The sequence below is a fragment of the Chrysemys picta genome, chromosome 7 (genome assembly GCF_011386835.1).
Source record: "Chrysemys picta bellii isolate R12L10 chromosome 7, ASM1138683v2, whole genome shotgun sequence".
NCBI lineage: Eukaryota > Metazoa > Chordata > Testudines > Emydidae > Chrysemys > Chrysemys picta.
The window spans coordinates 36,841,560-36,859,513 of record NC_088797.1 but is presented as its reverse complement, the minus strand read 5'-3'; the positions used below and the strand labels follow the sequence as shown (position 1 = coordinate 36,859,513).

The window sequence follows — 17,954 nt, the reverse complement described above, 5'->3', positions numbered from 1 at the left end:
TTTGCCAGGATTTCTGGTCATTACATTCATATTAGCTCTGGCCTACTCCTAAATACACCCTTTGTACTGGCCAGTTTTAGATTGGTGCAATACGCTCTACTTGGGGCTACATCTTGAAATCACTCTGAAACTGAAGCTAGTGCTAGTGCTGAGAAGAATTTCATGCTGAAAGAACATTACACCTATCCTCTGGGAGGAATTCAAGGTGTTGGTGTTTGCCATTAAAGTACTAAATGGTTTGAGAGCTGGTTATCTGAAATAATGCTTCTCTCTGTTCTGTACAGTCACAGCTTCATTCTGTGAAGATGCTCAGTCTAGACAACTCCTTTGCTATAAGAAGCGGGATGTTGCTGGCAAGGCATTCCCCAACTTTGCAACTCAGTCCCCTACTCCAGTCCACCAAAGCTTGGATTTATTAGTCTTCCAAGAGTGCTACAGATCCCATCTATTTCCCCAAGCATTAGGGGAAAAGATGTGCTGAGGGCTGAAGAGTTTGGGTTTATTTTATTATCCTCATTATAGTTGCTGGTGAATACTTACTGTCAAGTTCTTTTGGTTTTTGGTTTTTGCACTATATAATTGTAATTTATGGGCTTCATACCCAGAGCATGGGATGGGCCTAGACAAAGTATTTTATAAAGATAAATACGTATTTATTTGAAGGCAGCATGGAGACTAACTAAGCTCCCCACTGTAGGGGAAGCTCTGCTCTATCTGCACCCTCTAGACTGCAGAGGGGCATCATGGGACTCCTATAGTGTAGAAGAACTTCAACAGGCCCTCTGTGGGTGAACCGCACCTTTAGTAAACACATGCTTGAAGGCAGAATAGGCTCTCCATAGTGATTTCATATGAAAATAGCAGATCATCCTTTTCCAGTCACCAAATGCAATATGAAAATGGTTGCTAGCAGTTAAGTCAAAGAAGGACAAATCAACAAAATCAAAATGCCAAAGAAGGAAATCATCATGGGTGGGAATCTGACCTCAGTTACATTAGGGTAAGTCTTGAGTAACTCTATTGACTTCAGCGGAGTGATTCTCAACCTATGAGATCAGAATATAACCCAATGTGATTTTAGCTATTTTGGGCTTTTCTTTTTAACTTGCTCCCTAAGCAGACCAATATTGCAATGAATAGGAAGAGATTATGTGTAAATGAACTTGCATATTATAAATAATTATTTATCAAAGTGGTCAAACTCCACTGCCTGGCCATTGGACTCAGTGCAATAAGAAATTGTCTTACCAACATATACTGTTGTGTACACAACCTATAATATCTTTGACAACTAAGGGAACCTAAAGCAACTCCAGGCAGGAGTTTAAGTTGTGGGGGCCTTAATACTGCCCCTTCCCAGCATAATAAATAAATAAACAGGCAAAATTCTGTGTTCCCTTTTCAGTTTTCACTCAGTCCTTATTTCAGGCAAATTTAAAATGGGACAAATTCAGTAGATAGCACATTTATAGCATGTGTTTTCAAATGCTTTACCGACAGTAACTATCTATTCCTTCTTTTATGAGTTATCTGAATATACCATACTAAGAATAGTTTCTTCTTCAACTCTAGAAATGTGAGGCCATGTTAATTACTAATTTAAGGGAGTTGTGTATCTGCGTATGTCTCCTTCACTACAATCCTAACTACTAGCCAATTATTCTAATTCTTCTATTGTATGCACGGAACATGCTTTCCGCTTCTCCCACACTCTACTCCACATGCAGGTCAATTCCACATTGATTTGATATTTATTGGAAAGTGTCCTAATTAAGCAATCAGCTGAAAGGCACGGAGAGCTGGTGCGTGATTCTGAGCAGAGTTTTCACTCATGTTTTAGAAAATCCCTTGGTGTCTGATACACAAATATGAAACTGATTAATCTGCAAGTCTGAGTTTTTGCAGATACTGCGGACCGGAGCAGCCTAGAGTTGATTTTTGGGTGGTGGTGATTTTCTGGTGGGAATAGCGTACAATGCCAGCAGTTGGGGAAACATGGTAACCATGAAAATAACAAACTGCAGAACTTAGGCAGAGATTTTGTGGCTGCCATTCTGGATCTAGCAATCATGGATCCAAGCCTGCATTCCTTGTGCATCAAAACATTCGTTTTAGCTAAAAAGAGTATAAATGCAAGTGAAATGCAGAAACAGGCTCCAAGTGTGCAGTTTTTAAAGTTCTGACTGATTTAAAATGCCCATTAAGAGTTCCACAGTTCACAACTATGACAAAGAAGATAAATATATTTTCAGCGTGTAGGGCAAATCCAAGACAATAACTATAAAATATGTTACATACATTAAAAGTCTGATGTCCTAGCCATCAACATCTTCCAAGGGCATCAGGATCTCCATGAAATCAAACTAGTTTAAAGAAAATCTAAGAAGTTTCTCTCCTTTGTTACATAAAAGAAACAGGATTTTACAAAGACAACCAAACATGAGAGCAGAGGGACATTTTGTATTGACATGGAATTTGGCAGCTGTTACGCCCTAGAACTAAGAGTTGGTGCACTCCTTTGCTAGAGTAATGGCCAACATGCAACACAGTAAGAAGAAACACTAGAAACGACAATGAAATTATGTTCCCTGGCTGTCCCAGTCTTTGGTTTTGCTATGGTACAGAAAATCCTCTCACACACAAATCTGAACTAAACCTTCTTGCAGTCTGTTGCAGCTAGACAACAAGGCCAGCAAACATTGTGCTTGTCTATTTGTTGATCCTATTTGAAACACGATGACTATAGCATGCTTTTTTATTTTTGTGTAAAATAGGACCAATTTAAAATAAAATAAAAAAAAATTGTAAAACATTCTCTCTTTTGTTTTGTGCTTTTAAGTCAAGCCTCTTTTAATGCAAAACACAGTTTACTTGCAGCATTCAGCCAGAAATCAAAGCACATTGTTTCATTAAAATAACCAGCTCTGTAGGGACTGTGTGACAGAAGGAAGAAATGACAATGTAAACACGTACCTGACGCTTCTTGAGCTTTCACCTTCGGACCTGCAAAGTAACAAAAAGTAGTATTTAGAACACCATCACTTCAGCTCTTTGCATTCATAAAATAAACAGACCCTCATTTACGTTTTGCAAACGCCAGAAATACTTACTCATTTTTAATGCTTTCTCTCTTTAAGTTTCATTTTATATCTCCAGTGCTTTTATACTTTCGCTACCAATTAGCAATTTAAAAAAAATGGTTCTACTTAAAGTAACAAGAAATCAGTTAGGAGAAATTAAAAAGAAGATAACAGTTAACAAGTCAATAATGAGGAAACTTAAATGTAAGCTGTCACACTCTTGAACTTTCATAAAGACCTTTTGTAAATATGCACTATCACAGATTTATGTTCCACATTTGTAAAGTAAAAATGTCAGCCTCTTACATCCCATACTAGCAGCAGATTAGCTTTTACATTCTTTAGTCTTTCTTCAGTCTTCAGTATTAAAAGGTCATGGACAAATACATTTAGGAATCTAATCCCCAGACTTCTCAAATATTGCTCTGCTTCAAAAGAGCTATGGATTGCAAATACCATCAACCTAAAAATGATTTTTTGAAAATGTGTATGATTCTTAAATTGTGAGAAAGTGAAGGAAAATATGCTCTACTGCAGTTATTTAAGGGCTACCATCATATTTTCTCTTCCAAATGGAGAGTAATTTTATGAATCCACAATGATGCAAAACCTACTTTTTCCTCTCTTGTTTGCTATTTTTAAATATGGAGATTGAATAGGATATCATTCAAACTGACAAACTTCCCTTCCCTGAAGAAAAATAGAAACTGGATACAGTTTTAATATTTCATGAATGAGTGCAGAATCCAGAGCAGAATATATAAAATCATTTGTCTGATTCTGTCAAAAAATGCATCTGGTCTTAGCACTACAGAAAACCTAAAATATTTGCCTCTGTATCCTTGTGAGGTAAAGATGACAAACTTACATTTCGATTAATTAATCTATAGTAGGGCTGTCAAGTGATTAAAAAAATTTGCGATAAATTGCACAATAAAAATTAATTACAATTAATCGCACTGTTAAATAATAATAGAATACTATTTATTTAAATATTTTTGGATGTTTTCCACATTTTCAAATATATTGATTTCAAGTATAATCACAGTATAAAAAGTGTACAGTGCTTCCTTTATATTTATTTTTGATTACAAATAGTTACACGGTAAAAAACAAAAGAAATTGTATTTTTCAGTTCACCTACTACAGGTACTGTAGTGCAATCTCTTTATCGTGAAAGTTGAACTTACAAATGTAGAATTATGTACAAAAAATAACTTCATTCAAAAATAAAACAATGTAAAACTTTAGAGCCTACAAGCCAATCGCTCAGACAAAAAAGTTTGTTTACATTTGCAGGAGATAATGCTGCCCGCTTCTTGTTCACAAAGAAACCTGAAAGTGAGAACAGGCGTTCACATGGCACCATTGTAGCTGGAGTCGCAAGATATTTACATGCCAGGTGCGCTAAATATTCATATGTCCCTTCATGCTTTAACCACCATTCCAGAAGACGTGTCCATACTGATGATAGGTTCTGCTCAATAACAATCCAAAGCAGTGCAGACCGACGCATGTTCATTTTCATCATCTGAGTCAGATACCACCAGCAGAAGGTTGATTTTCTTTTTTGGTGGTTTGGATTCTGTAGTTTCCACATTGGAGTGTGGCTCTTTTAAGACTTCTGAAGGCATGCTCCACACCTCATCCCTCTCAGAGTCTGCAAGGCACTTCAGATTCTTAAACCTTAGGTCGAGTGCTGTAGCTATCTTTAGAAATCTCACATTGGTACTTCTTTGTGTTTTGTCAAATCTGCAGGAAAATTGTTCTTAAAAAAGAACAACGTGTGCGGAGTCATCACCCAAGACTACTATAACCTGAAATATATGGCAGAATGGGGGTAAAATAGAGCCAGAGATATACAATTCTCCCCTAAGGAGTTCAGATTTAATTAACACATTCTTTTTTTAACAAGCATCATCAACATGGAAGCATGTCCTCTGGAATGATGGCTGAAACATGAAGGGGCATATGAATGTTTAGCATATCTGTCATGTAGATACCTTGCAATGCCGGCTACAAAAGTCCCATGCGAATGCCTGTTCTCACTTTCTGGTGACATTGTAAAGAAGAAGAGGGCAGCATTATCTCCTGTAAATGTAAACAAACTTGTTTGTCTTAGTGATTGGCTGAACTAGAAGTAGGACTGAGTGGACTTGTACGCTCTAAAGTTTTGCATTGTTTTGTTTTTAAGAGCAGTTATGTAACAAAAAAGTCTATATTTGTAAGTTGCACTTTCACAATAAAGAGATTGCACTACAGTACTTGTATGAGGTGAATCGAAAAATACTGTTTCTTTTGTTTTTTTACAGTGCAAATATTTGTAATCAAAATAATTATATAAAGTGATCAGTGTACAATTTGTATTCTGTGTTGTAATTGAAATCAATGTATTTGAAAATGTAGAAAACCATCCCAAAATATTTAATAAATATCAATTGGCATTCTATTGTTTAACAGTGCGATTAAAACGGTGATTAATCACGATTAATTTTTTTAATCACAATTAATTATTTTAGTTAATCGCATGAGTTAACTGTGATTAATTGACAGCCCTAATCTGTAGTTGATTTTTTTTCTGTATCCAAGAAGGAGGAACAAAAATCATATGTCACATCTTTTGTAAGAATCCAAATAAAATGCATGAAAGGAAACTATGACAGCTGTAACCAACTTCTACAGCTTAATTGTTTTGGAATCTTTATTTAGGACTTTCAATTACCTATAGTAAGAGCTATGCTGTTGATTGCACAAATGAACTATCATTGTGCCAACTTCCCATAAGCATATTAATGCAGTTCTGCACAAAAAGGAGATGTTAACTAGAGAATACAGAATGAATTTTGGTTACTGCAAGTAAACCTAACAATGCCATCGCTAAATTCTAGATCAAAGTCCCATCTGAAGTAGATATAACTATAATTGTGACATTGTGCCCCATCTCAAAAAAGATATATTGGAATTGGAAAAGGTTCAGAAAAGGGCAAAAAAATGACTAGGGGTATGGAACAGCTGCCATATGAGCAGAGATTAATAAGATTTGGACTTTTCAGCTTGGAAAAGAGATGGCTAAGGGTGGTATCTGATAGAGGTCTATAAAATCATGCCTGGTGTGGAGAAAGTAAATAAGGAAGTGTTATTTACTCCTTCTCATAACACAAAAACTAGGGGTCACCAAATGAAATTAATAGGCAGCAGTCTTAAAAACAAACAAAAAAAGTATTTTTTCACACAACACACAGTCAACCTGTGGAACTCCTTGCCAGAGGATGTTATGAAGGCCAAGACTATAACAGGGTTCAAAAAAGAACTAGATAGGTTCATGGAAGATAGGTCCATCAATGGCTATGATGGACAGTGATGGTGTCCCTAGGCTCTGTTTGCCAGAAGCTGGGAATGGGCAACAGGGATCACTTGATGATTACCTGTTCTGTTCATTCCCTCTGGTGGCATTGGCCACTGTCAGAAGACAGTATAGTGGGCTATATGGACCTTTCATCTGACCCAGAATGGCCATTCTTATGTTCTTATGAATAATGAATTATTGAGGAGTACATATTCTAATTATCACATGATTATAGGCAGAGCTGGCAGTGGAGCCTATAGTCCAGTTTATATGACACATTCCATGATAAGACCCTGTTTTCAGTTGTTTATAAGTTTTACCAAACATTAACTGTTCAAACTGAAATTTTCCATGTTCAGTTTCTGCTTGAGGCTAAATTGCTTTTGGAAAGTTTCAGCTAATATGGTTCAGTTGTTTCTGAAAACAAAATTTGTCGAAATAACCAGTTTTCCCCATGTTAAAAAAATTCTTACAACCATTTAGTTGAGAAGCTCTAGTGACTCCAAATGTTAGAACAAGGGCTTTACATTTGGAAGGAGGATTGCCGTGCTGTCAGGGATATCCCTTGTGCCATCCCTGTGAGAATATGCCCAAATTTGGCCAAGTTATGAGGCTTTCAAATCTTAGTTGGCACACTTTCAGTAAAGATTTCTTAGACTTTGGCAGCTAAATTCTCTGAAGAGCTGCCCTGTGCATTCTTCAGGCTGGGGCTACAGGAGAGGCAGAGGGAAAGGGGACAGGAGCTGGGGTGTTCAGGGCAGGGCCGGCTCCAGGCACCAGCTTGCCAAGCAGGTCCTTAGGGTGGCCACTCCGGAGAGGGGCGGCACGTCCAGCTATTCGGCGGCAATTCGGCGGATGATCCCTCACTCCTGCTCGGAGCAAAGGACCTCCTGCCGAATTGCCAATGCAGATCGCGATCGCGGCTTTTTTTTTTTTTTTTTTTGCCGCTTGGGGCTGCAAAAACCCTGGAGCCGGCCCTGGTTCAGGGGGTGGAGAGCCACAAAAAGGCAAGAGGCAGGGAAAGGGAGGAGGAGAGAGGGTGGTATCAGAGTAGGGGCACAGGCAGGGGGGCTGGCTCCAGCTTTTTTGCCGCCCCAAGCGGTGAAGACGGGGAAAAAAAAAAAAAGGCCGCGATCAGCAGCACTTCGGCAGCTGCTCTACTGCGCCGCTTCATTCTTCATTTAATTTGGCGGCCGGTCTTTCCCTCCAAGAGGGGCTGAGGGACCCGCCACCGAGTTGCCACCGTAGACCCAGACGTGACGCCCCCTTCCAAGGGCCGTCCCAAGCACCAGCTTGTTGCGCTGATGCCTGGAGCCAGCCTGGGCACAGGGGCAGAAGGGTCTGTAGCAAGTAGAGCACACTCCCCTCCAGAATCTGGAATTGAATCCAGGAGTCCTGCATTTCTACATTTCTCTGCTGTCAGCAAATAGTTGTGAAACCCACTTGTAAACAGTGCATCTCATCCTTATCTAGAGGCTGGTCCACACAGAAGAGAACAGCCTTCTACTGCTACTAGTTATGCAATTAGCTCAAGGGTTAGAGGTCTGTGCTATTGATCCAAAGGTCAAAACTCTGATGATGATCCAGGTTTGGGAATGGGAAAGGTAAGGAACGGGTTGGCAATATGGTTAAAAAAATCAGAATTTCTGGTTCCGTTTTCTTTTTTCTTTTTAAACACACTTGGGAAATTGCACCCAAAAAACTTATGTTAAAGGAATGTTAAGGTTGCAAAGTCAAGAATTGATGTTAGGAAATTCCGACTTAAGGTTGCCTATGCAACTTTACAGGGAAGGATGTTGGTTATCAAAAACTAATACATATTATGACACAAAATATTTCATGCCTCCTGTAAGCATGTGACTTTTTGGATGGAAAGAGGAATGGAAACCTGGTTAGAAAAAGCCATAATCTCCAAGGAGAATACGAAACATTATGCTAGAGGTGCGGGAAAGCTTTGGCTGAGAAAAAGCCAAGAGATTTTTACCACATTGGGAAATAAGTAGCTTTCAAGATTCTGTAACTAAAGTTTAGCACCTTATTGTCAGGATCTTTTTGTAGATATTGTCAGGTGTTGAAGGTCTTTTTTCCTTCTGTTTTCTCTATTATAACTTCCAATAAATGCCACTTTGGTTTTATCTGAGCTGAACCAGATCTAGATGCTCTTTTTTGGGCAGGCAGTGGCTGGGACTTTGAAGAACATTATTGCTCTCTTCTTACATAGTCTCTTGGCACAAAAGGGATTTGCCAGAAAATGCACACTGGTCACTGAAAGGGGTGGTGGCTAGTGATCTGAATACAGACCATCGAGTGACATCCAGATATCGAATAGCTGTAAAAAGAGCAAAGATAACTGAGTGTATTGACAGGCAGCGTCACAAACATTTCAATGCAAAATGACAGAAATTAATGCTCTGGAGAATACTGCTGCCTTAAGCAAAGTAAGAAATGCTGCTGCCAGAAAGAAAAATGTAGTAAAATCCAAACCATGTAATATAATTAAACTATTCCAGAGAGATGTAAATAACACACTAAACGTGTAAACGGGTACAATTACCTTCCTGGAAAGTTTGGATAAAATTTCATTGCAATCATCTCCTTTATGTTTAGTGGTATCTTTCAGCACTAAAAGGTGGTAGTTTACTGTAGTATTTGGTGTCAGTCACAAGCATAACATCATCTCCTATAAAAGGCATCAGTGAAGAACAATCCTGACCTTTGTAAATGCCTGAGTTCTAAAGTGTCAGTGATATTATATAGTCTTAGTTATGGTATATAAAGTTAATCCTACTGTATACAAAGATAATTTTTTTTTCACAGAAGGAACATGAAGGGTGGAACAACCCTACATATCTACAAATCAAAGGCAGTCAGTTAAATAAATACTGAATTGGCCCTTGCCATAGATCAGTTCACATTAATGAAGATGGTATCTGACTTAGCATATATTTATTTGTAACTGAAATGTACAGTAAATGTTTCGAGTACAAATGAAAACACATAGTGAAGGCTTCAGAGTGATTGCACAAAGTAAATTCTCTCCTAAAGGGTCTTCTGTATATACTTAAAAAGAGAATGGAAAGATTGATCCCTGAGAACTACCCCCAGCCCGCAAGTGAGTGGCTACCACAGCCATTTCTGTGCCAGGCCCATTTGAACCCTGAGATGTTAGCACTGCACTCAGTGCTGTATGTGGAAGGTCATTGCCACTTTTTTGATTGGACATAGGGCAACAATTTTCAAGGTTACTGGCATCCAGTGTAGGCTTTTTGAGAATTGGCTGGACTATCCAGAGAGTCAGAGACATGAGTAAGGGCTAGTCTTCACTTACCGGCTGGTCCGGAGGCACGCAATCGATGTTCTGTGATCGATTTATCGCGTCTGGTTAAGACGCGATAAATCGATCCCGGATCGATCCCGGAAGTGCCCACAATCGGCACCGGTACTCCAGCTCTCCGAGAGGAGTACGCAGCGTCGACGGGGGGAGACTTCCGGCCGCGTCTGGACCCCGGTAAGTCCGGACTAAGGTACTTCGAATTCAGCTACGTTATTAACGTAGCTGAATTTGCGTACCTTAGTCCGAAGTCCGGACTAAGTGGGGACCAGCCCTAAGTGTACTGCACTGCAGGGGGCAGGTGTGGGGATGCACACTACCATACCTCTCTCTGTCTTAAAGAAACCCAGGGCTGACTGTGCTCAGTTCCAGTGTAATTAACCTGACACCTGTGATCCAGGTTGGAGAATCCAAATGCCTATAATTCCACTGTGCATTAGTGAATTTGCAAAGCAGGCAGGTGGAGCTAAAAGACCTGTTTTGGAGAGAGAGGCTATATCCTAGTGATATTTATCACCAACAACGCGCACCTTAACACTTAACCCTAATCTGACAAATCCCTTTCACACACCCCCAACATAACTTCTTAAAATATACAGATTCCCAGCTGCCAAGATCTTTTTAGGAAAAAAAGAAATATTTTAGCACTTCAAAAGGTATCAGTACAAGCCTACATTTTCAAACACAACTAGTGATTTTCAAAAGGCGGATGCTCCACTGATCTGACAAGTAGCCCCCTTTGAGTGTCTCTGAGGTTGGACACCCAAAAATTGAGTCATCCTAAAATCACTATTGAAAATGTAGACCACCCTCTGTGCCTTCAAAGCCAGGTTTTCTTAGTTACCATGAGATGCTTACTATGAATGATAGAATGAAATGTTCTCCCTCTCTCTGTATATATACACAATGAATTTCTAGATGTGATCTATAAGTGATGAAGTTGAAGTGTAAATATCTGTGTAGTGTATAAAAGGTTAAGTTAGTTTAAAAAAATGTGCTTTTTGTAGGTCATGTAAAGTGTAGGTCTGTTCGCAGTGGTGGGAAGGCTTTGAAAGAATATGGCTGAGTTGGAAAAATTGGACCTGAAAGTAACTGATAAGATAGAACAGGGGTAGGCAACCTATGAGACATGTGCCAAAGGCGGAACGCAAGCTGATTTTCAGTGGTACTCACACTGCCCGGGTCCTGGCCCCCGGTCTGGGGGGCTCTGCATTTTAATTTAATTTTAAATGAAGCTTCTTAAACATTTTAAAAACCTTATTTACTTTACATACAACAATAGTTTAGTTATATATTATAGACTTATAGAAAGAGACTTTATAAAAATGTTAAAATGTATTACTGGCACGTGAAACCTTAAATTAGAGTGAATAAATGAAGACTCGGCACACCACTTCTGAGGTTGCCGACCCTTGAGGTAGAAGGAAGAAGAGGCCCCGGTTATGAGGGATAGTAAATAAGAAAAGAATGTGCGTGTTGGACCAGTAATTAACCCAAACCGGTCAAAATCTGGTTTCAGCTAAATTAGCATCAGGCAATAACATCACTTGTTAATTAAAGGGTATAAAAGGGTAAACTCTTGGAAGATTTATTGCTAATACCTGCCTGACAAAGTTGGAGCCTACCAATATGTGTCTAGCACCTCTGTGTTTAATCCATTTGTGAGTATCTTGATCAAATGCTTATAAACGTTTTGTTACTGTTTGGATGAGGAATTATGGTTAAATTAGCATCATGATAATACCCTGCATAAATAATAATTCCATGAGTGATACCTGATGGCTGACTAGGGATAGAAAATGAATGCTGTACTCTGCACCACACTGGAAGGCCTGGAATATTAGATCTCCAGTAGGATAAAGAAACTGTTTCTACCTATGCCAGGTTGCAAAAAGTCTAACCTTAAAACTGCTACTGGCCCATGACTTAATGTTGCTATTAATCAAATACAGTGATGAGTGACTATTTCAAAGTAGCAAGGAGTCTGGTGGCACCTTAAAGACTAACAGATTTATTTGGGCATAAGCTTTCGTGGGTAAAAACCTCACTTCTTCAGATGCATAGAGTGAAATTTACAGATGCAGCAGTTTTTACCCACGAAAGCTTATGCCCAAATAAATCTGTTAGTCTTTAAGGTGCCACCAGACTCCTTGTTGTTTTTGTAGATACAGACTAACATGGCTACCCCCCTGATATTTCAAAGTAGGATTCAAAAGGATCTCTGATTCACTTTGCTGGTATTCATGACCGTTGATCACTCTTCTGAGAACATTCACATGAATATGTTTTTATTCATGGAAAGTAAAACCGTCATCATAGTACAAATAAATATTTGCCCTGGAAGTGATTCCACAGGCATTTTGTAAAGCATTTTTTAAAAGTTACACAAAATATTTGAGTTATGAAAGTTTGCTGAAATGTGTAATCTAAAAACAGATACCACCTATTGCTAAAGCTTAGGTCATCCAATCAGGGAAAAGAAATAACATTCCATTAGGTGACCAATTATATGCTATGAATGGCAAATCACAAATATTCATAGTAAGCAATTAAACCATAAGTCAAATTTTGGTTCATACAGACTATCCAAACGACTGCAAATAAATACATTAATAAAATCATGATTTGTTTGTAGATAATTTATTAAAAGTAAGACCAGCTCTGTTCATTTATATGGTTTACAATGTATAATTCACCACATATAATAATGGTAACACTTTAAAAGTTCCTTCTACTTTGAAAAATGTAATTTTGGGCATCATTTTGTATTTCAGTAGAATCTTTCAAAAAGAAAGTTTTTATGTGCACCCAGGGTTTGTTTGATTTTTTTAAAATCTTGTTGTGTGCATCTGTGTGTATAAGTACGCATGCACACACATGCAAAAGATTATTTAAACCACCTTAGCTTTACACAGATACATTATCCTGAAAATTTACTACCAGAGGCAAAAAAAAAAAAAAAAATTAAAATAAAAATCTACTCACCCACACCTTACCATGAAAAACTAGTGCTATTTTACTTATCTGTTTAAAATTAAATTCACACACAAAAAGCTCACCCAGCTATCGTGGTGAATAAAATATTGGAAGGCTATATATACACAGACATGCACTGAACAATTATAGACGTTACATGCAGCTATTTGTACCATAAAGTATTCAAACACAGCTGAGATGGATAGGGTAACTATAGCAACACCACTAATAGAACTGGTCTACAGTAAAACCCATTTTCTTGACCACAGTGTCTTATGAATGCTCAGAAAATGTTCGTCTCAGGTTAGCAGTAAAGATCTTAATGGCCATCCTCATCTAGCTCACTAGAAAGCCATTCCTTTATCTTGCTTCTTGGAATTCAGAAACTCTCTTTATAGGAACAACAGTTTGTTACCTAAACATGATTTTTCAACACTATATTGGTCATGCTGTGCCAAACAACAGCACACAGTCCAGTATCAACTGTTTTCTGGGGCTGAATTGGAGGCAGCCAAGGAGGATAAACAACATTTCCTTTTAACCTGTGCTTCTGGCACAGGCTACCAGCATACGAACCTTCCTGAGGGGCAGTGAAATGTTAGCATTTGCATGGTGACTGTCAAAATTTGCACTCATACCCGCAATGCTAGAATTTATTTAGGAGAATTCCAACAGGGCTATTTAGAGCCGGTTTGTATTTTCCCCATGAAGTGTCCAATCAACCCTATGAACAAGCAAATTGCTTGGTGAGAAGAACACAAGGTTACAAATGAAGTAGCAAAGTAAGAATGTCACAAACATTTCAAACTAATTTGCTGGAAGAATGTTCTTAGCTCGTTACAAACTCCTTAAATAAAACATTTTCTTAAAGGGAAGTTCTCAAGTAGCTTTGTGTTTCTATCTCTAAATGGCTATGGAATCACCACAATCAAGTGCTGAAGAGAGCCCTTTTGATCTCATTGATCCCAAACCAGATATTGCAAATGTCGACAAAGTTTGTAACAAAATAAATATAAAATAGGTGTTTAAAGGGGAAAAACCTATTTCATCTTCCATGTCTCTATATAGTCTAAAATTACAAACATATGAATGTGTTCCTTTGAAATGTCTAAACATGCTTATTCATGCATATGTACTCTGGGTGCCAGAGGATGAACGAACAGGTAGCCTCTCTGGAACAGCGTTCCCTCGTCATAGTTCATGACTCACTACTACTAATTAGAGCTAGTCTAAAGAATGTTTCATTCAAAATTTCTCTTTTTTGTGGGAAAATTTAAATTAGAATAGAACTTTTCTATTGGTTTCAAAATGATTTTTTTGTTTTTGTTTGCAAAATCCACACTTTTTTTAATTTCTTCTCCTGCATAACAGAATGAAAGTTTAGACCCCCCCCCATTTCCATTTTCTTCTTTTCATACTTCCTTTTTCCTTCTGTATCTTTTCAAGATTTCTACATCTCTGTAAATGTTACTAAGTGGCAAAAGATGTAGAAAACCAAACAAATTGCATGTTAAGTGTTAAGAACATTTTGTTAATTTTGTTTTTAAGTTATCTGTTAAAACAATTGAATTAGAAAATGTTTTCCTGTGAAAAATGTTGCTTTTGATAAATCTGCAATTTTTCAACAGGAACATTCTTTGGCCAGAAAATGTTTTGACCAACTCCCCTACTAATAAATCCATATGGTAAATATCCAGCTAGAAATATATCAGACATTTAACTGTCTAAAGCACTGAAATATAAGATAAATATAGGAGATACAAAGTCTCTTTTGCAGAATTAGCATACAAAATGCACTGTATTTCAACTCACTGCATCACAATTTAAACCTAAGGCTACTGGCCTGATACACTAAATCACAGAGTAGGGTGCCCTGAGAAAGTATGAGATCATATCAGAGTTTGGTCCTGTACTCCCCAGACTAGAGCAATAGCTGGGAATAAGTAGAAAGCTTCTTCTGTTGCTCTCATCATCCTCAAACAAGTTAGCAGACTCCAGAAGAAGCCACATCCAGCACACCTCTGAAATACCCCAGAGGATCACTGTAGTGGTGGGTAGAGTAAAAGGAGTGAGGAAATTATGGGATCTGAAAGAACACTCCCACCCCACCCCGAAAATAAAATGCTTTCAGTGCACTGCCTGATTTCTCTATTTTGCCTCCCAGCCAAGATCTGCAGTGCAGAAGACTGCGGAACATCACAGATGAGCACAGTTCTGCATAATTAACTACAGCAGTTAATTTAAAAAAAGGGATTTTCATAGAAAAGAGTTTCCTAAAGCATCATATGAAGCTTTTTTATTAATTCCAAAACAACAGAAATTTAACCTGTGAAGAAATCTCAGTTTGCTACCTCTTCCCCCTGCCTTTTATTTTAATGTACTGTAATAAAGGAAATGAGGAACAGTAGGTTTTAGACACCTATTACTGGTTTACAGCATTGTTCAATTGCAGAAATTTAAATTTCTTCTCGATATTTGTGAATGGAATTGGATTTATGATTATACTTCACTGAAGTTGGGTGTTGTTTTTTTAATGACAGATCACTGTTATCCATTTGGGAAATGTGCCTAAATTGGTAACCAAACATCCTTAAGATTAGAACAGCTAGAGACAAAACTATCATTTTTCTCCTAGCAGGATTTAATCTCAGGCCACTTCAAGGAGAGGCCATGAGGAACAAATGCTATCATGGCCAGCTGTGATGCAGCCAGCCTTGAAACTAAAATCAATGCTCACAAGTCTCTCACAGGAAGAAGGTAGCTGGAAGGAAAAAGCCTACACTAGAGATCCAAGCAATCCTATTCATGCTTCAAATTTCCCCAACTCCTCACATAAAGAGAATTCACAGTTTTTGAGACTGTGGAAAATTTCACCTTTTATATCATAAAACTGACCTCCAATATTAGTTTTTGTTTGTAGAATCATGGGACACATGCCCTCATCCCCCTAAAAAACACAGAGTGGGGAAGTTACTCATTATATATTATGGCTTCCAATGAGCTACTTTTACATCTTTCCCTTGGATTGCACAACTGGGGGAGGTGCACAAAAGCTATGGGGATACCCTGGTAAACAAGCAAACCCTAAAGATCCATAGGGTGATAAAAAGGCAGAAAGCCATGCATATCAGGACATCCACAAATACTTCTGCTGCCTCCACATGCCTGGCACTTGGCTGTTTTCCATATCTTCCCATCATTAGCAGGCCTTATATCTGCTGGGAAGCCCAGACTCTCCAGTGGCAAATGGAACTGAAGGACACTTAATGCTGAAACTGTCAGCATTAGCTTATGTGCCAGTTTGCTAGGAAAGTTACAGCAGAAGTATGCCGTATAGTACAGCTCTTCCAATTCCACGCAATTCCCTAAGACACGGAGTTTCTAATTCATATTCTCTTTGACCACGTTTGGTTGTTGTACCTGCCTGCTGGCAGCCATGTAACAAAAGAAGAGCAAATAGCTTTGTTGCCATTCACCTGGCCCCCAGGGAGCTGTCCAATTGATTTTGCTCTCTATACTTTGCAATAGCTTTAGATCAGGGACCATGCCTTTTCTTTGTAAAGTGCCTATCACACTTAGCATGCTATAAAATAATAATACCATTATAATCATCACATCAACAGGTAACGCAAACACTAGTTTTGTAACATGCCATTTTTATAAAGCGGATAGCAAAACAGCACACAGAACACATTTTGGTTATCACACAAATGTGATTTGTTTTACGCCTCTTCTAGAAGAGTTCAAAACCTATTGGTTTCTTTGTGCTCTGAAACTATTTTTACAGGACGGTGGAATCTAAGAAGAAAGATTTTAATCTTATGACATTCGATTTGTTACTTGCATCTAAATTACATGTGCACAAATGAAACATATACTGTGATGTAAATATCCCTTAATGCCACAGGTGCCTTAGGACAGGCTTTAAAAGGAAGACACATTAAAGTACTATATTTCATTTTGAAAACTATTTTATAACCATTAAAACAAATTATATATTGATGTTTTTATACAAAAATGCCACTGCATCAACTCCTAACTCAACAATTTATTGTATTGTATTGTGTTGGACAAGTGCTTTATTGTTACTACACAGTGTTCCATTAAAAATAAAATACATATAAAGGGGACTCAACGCCACTTGCAAAAAAATGTGCTTGCCATTGAGGTCCAATGGTCAGATAGAAAGGGCACCGCTGCATGCACTGAAATTCCCCTTATATGCAGTAGTGTATGTGAAAGGAGAAAAGCCACAGCAAGTGGAACTTGAATAGACTCTATTAAATAGGATTACACAATCGAATAGGCCTTTCTGCCTCCAATGTGAATGACAAAGTTGGAAACACAGAGACATGGCTCAGCTTCCTCACTAGACTGTTCCTAAGTCGAGTAGTGAGAAATATTCATACCAAAACCAAGAACCAGGTATAGCCTGGGGTTAGATTTTATTACCAACCCAAACCTTGGACAAAGTAAGCAAACTTTTCAGCAGCCCAAGTGCAGTTTTTAACATTCCTAGGACTACACAGAGTTTCAAGATCAAACCAGGGAAAACTGAGTTTTGGTTGGGTTTCACTTTGGTTTTGGAGTTCATTTGAACCTGAAAACAAAGCAAAATTCAAAGCAGAACTCAAGATTACTGGATTTTACAGAACATTCCACTTCAGAGCTAAATCAGGCTTCCTGTTCTACTGTACTACCACATCAGACAATATTTCACAGACTCAGGAGGGAGGGGGAGAGAGGACGCTGTTCAAGTTCTTTTTAGCCTTGGGAGGCAGAAAGTCACAAATTCTAGTCTCATATCTACTGACTGCCATTTGTATTAGTGTGCAACCTTTATAATTCAACAAGGACTCCTACCCACAGCCAGGAGTGAAATATTAGCCCACCCCATTTTACAAATATATTGAGAGGTTGTACAAGATCACTTCAAACAGAGCTGGGAATAGAACCCATGTCTTTAACGTAGCAAAGACGTCTCAGCCACTCAGTCTTTCAAACTGACTGTGCTAAATTTGTGTTCTTATATTAGCTGATCTCTAACCACTAGACTGCACTAAACTCCAAAAGCCTGCGACAGAAAAAAGAATTCCAGATCTCTAGTCTGTCTAGGTTCTTATATAGTGCCCCTTATGTAGAAAATAGTTTATGATCCATAGGCAAAGTGGTTGTCAAGTTATATTCTAGTGGGTGGCTCACACTGAAAATAGTTATTTCT

The 17,954-nt window shown here is 38.2% G+C and overlaps 1 protein-coding gene across 9 annotated transcripts in view; it reads right to left on the bottom strand.

Annotated features, from left to right (window-relative positions):
- IQSEC1 (IQ motif and Sec7 domain ArfGEF 1) overlaps positions 1 to 17,954 on the bottom strand; it is a 683,881-nt gene that overhangs the window by 491,389 nt on the left and 174,538 nt on the right. For all 9 annotated transcript variants that reach the window (XM_008165506.4, XM_042849588.2, XM_042849589.2 and 6 more), the window contains exon 2: positions 2,974 to 3,003. In XM_008165506.4, the coding sequence (XP_008163728.1) occupies positions 2,974 to 3,003 (30 nt within the window). The remainder of the gene's footprint in view (positions 1 to 2,973; positions 3,004 to 17,954) is intronic.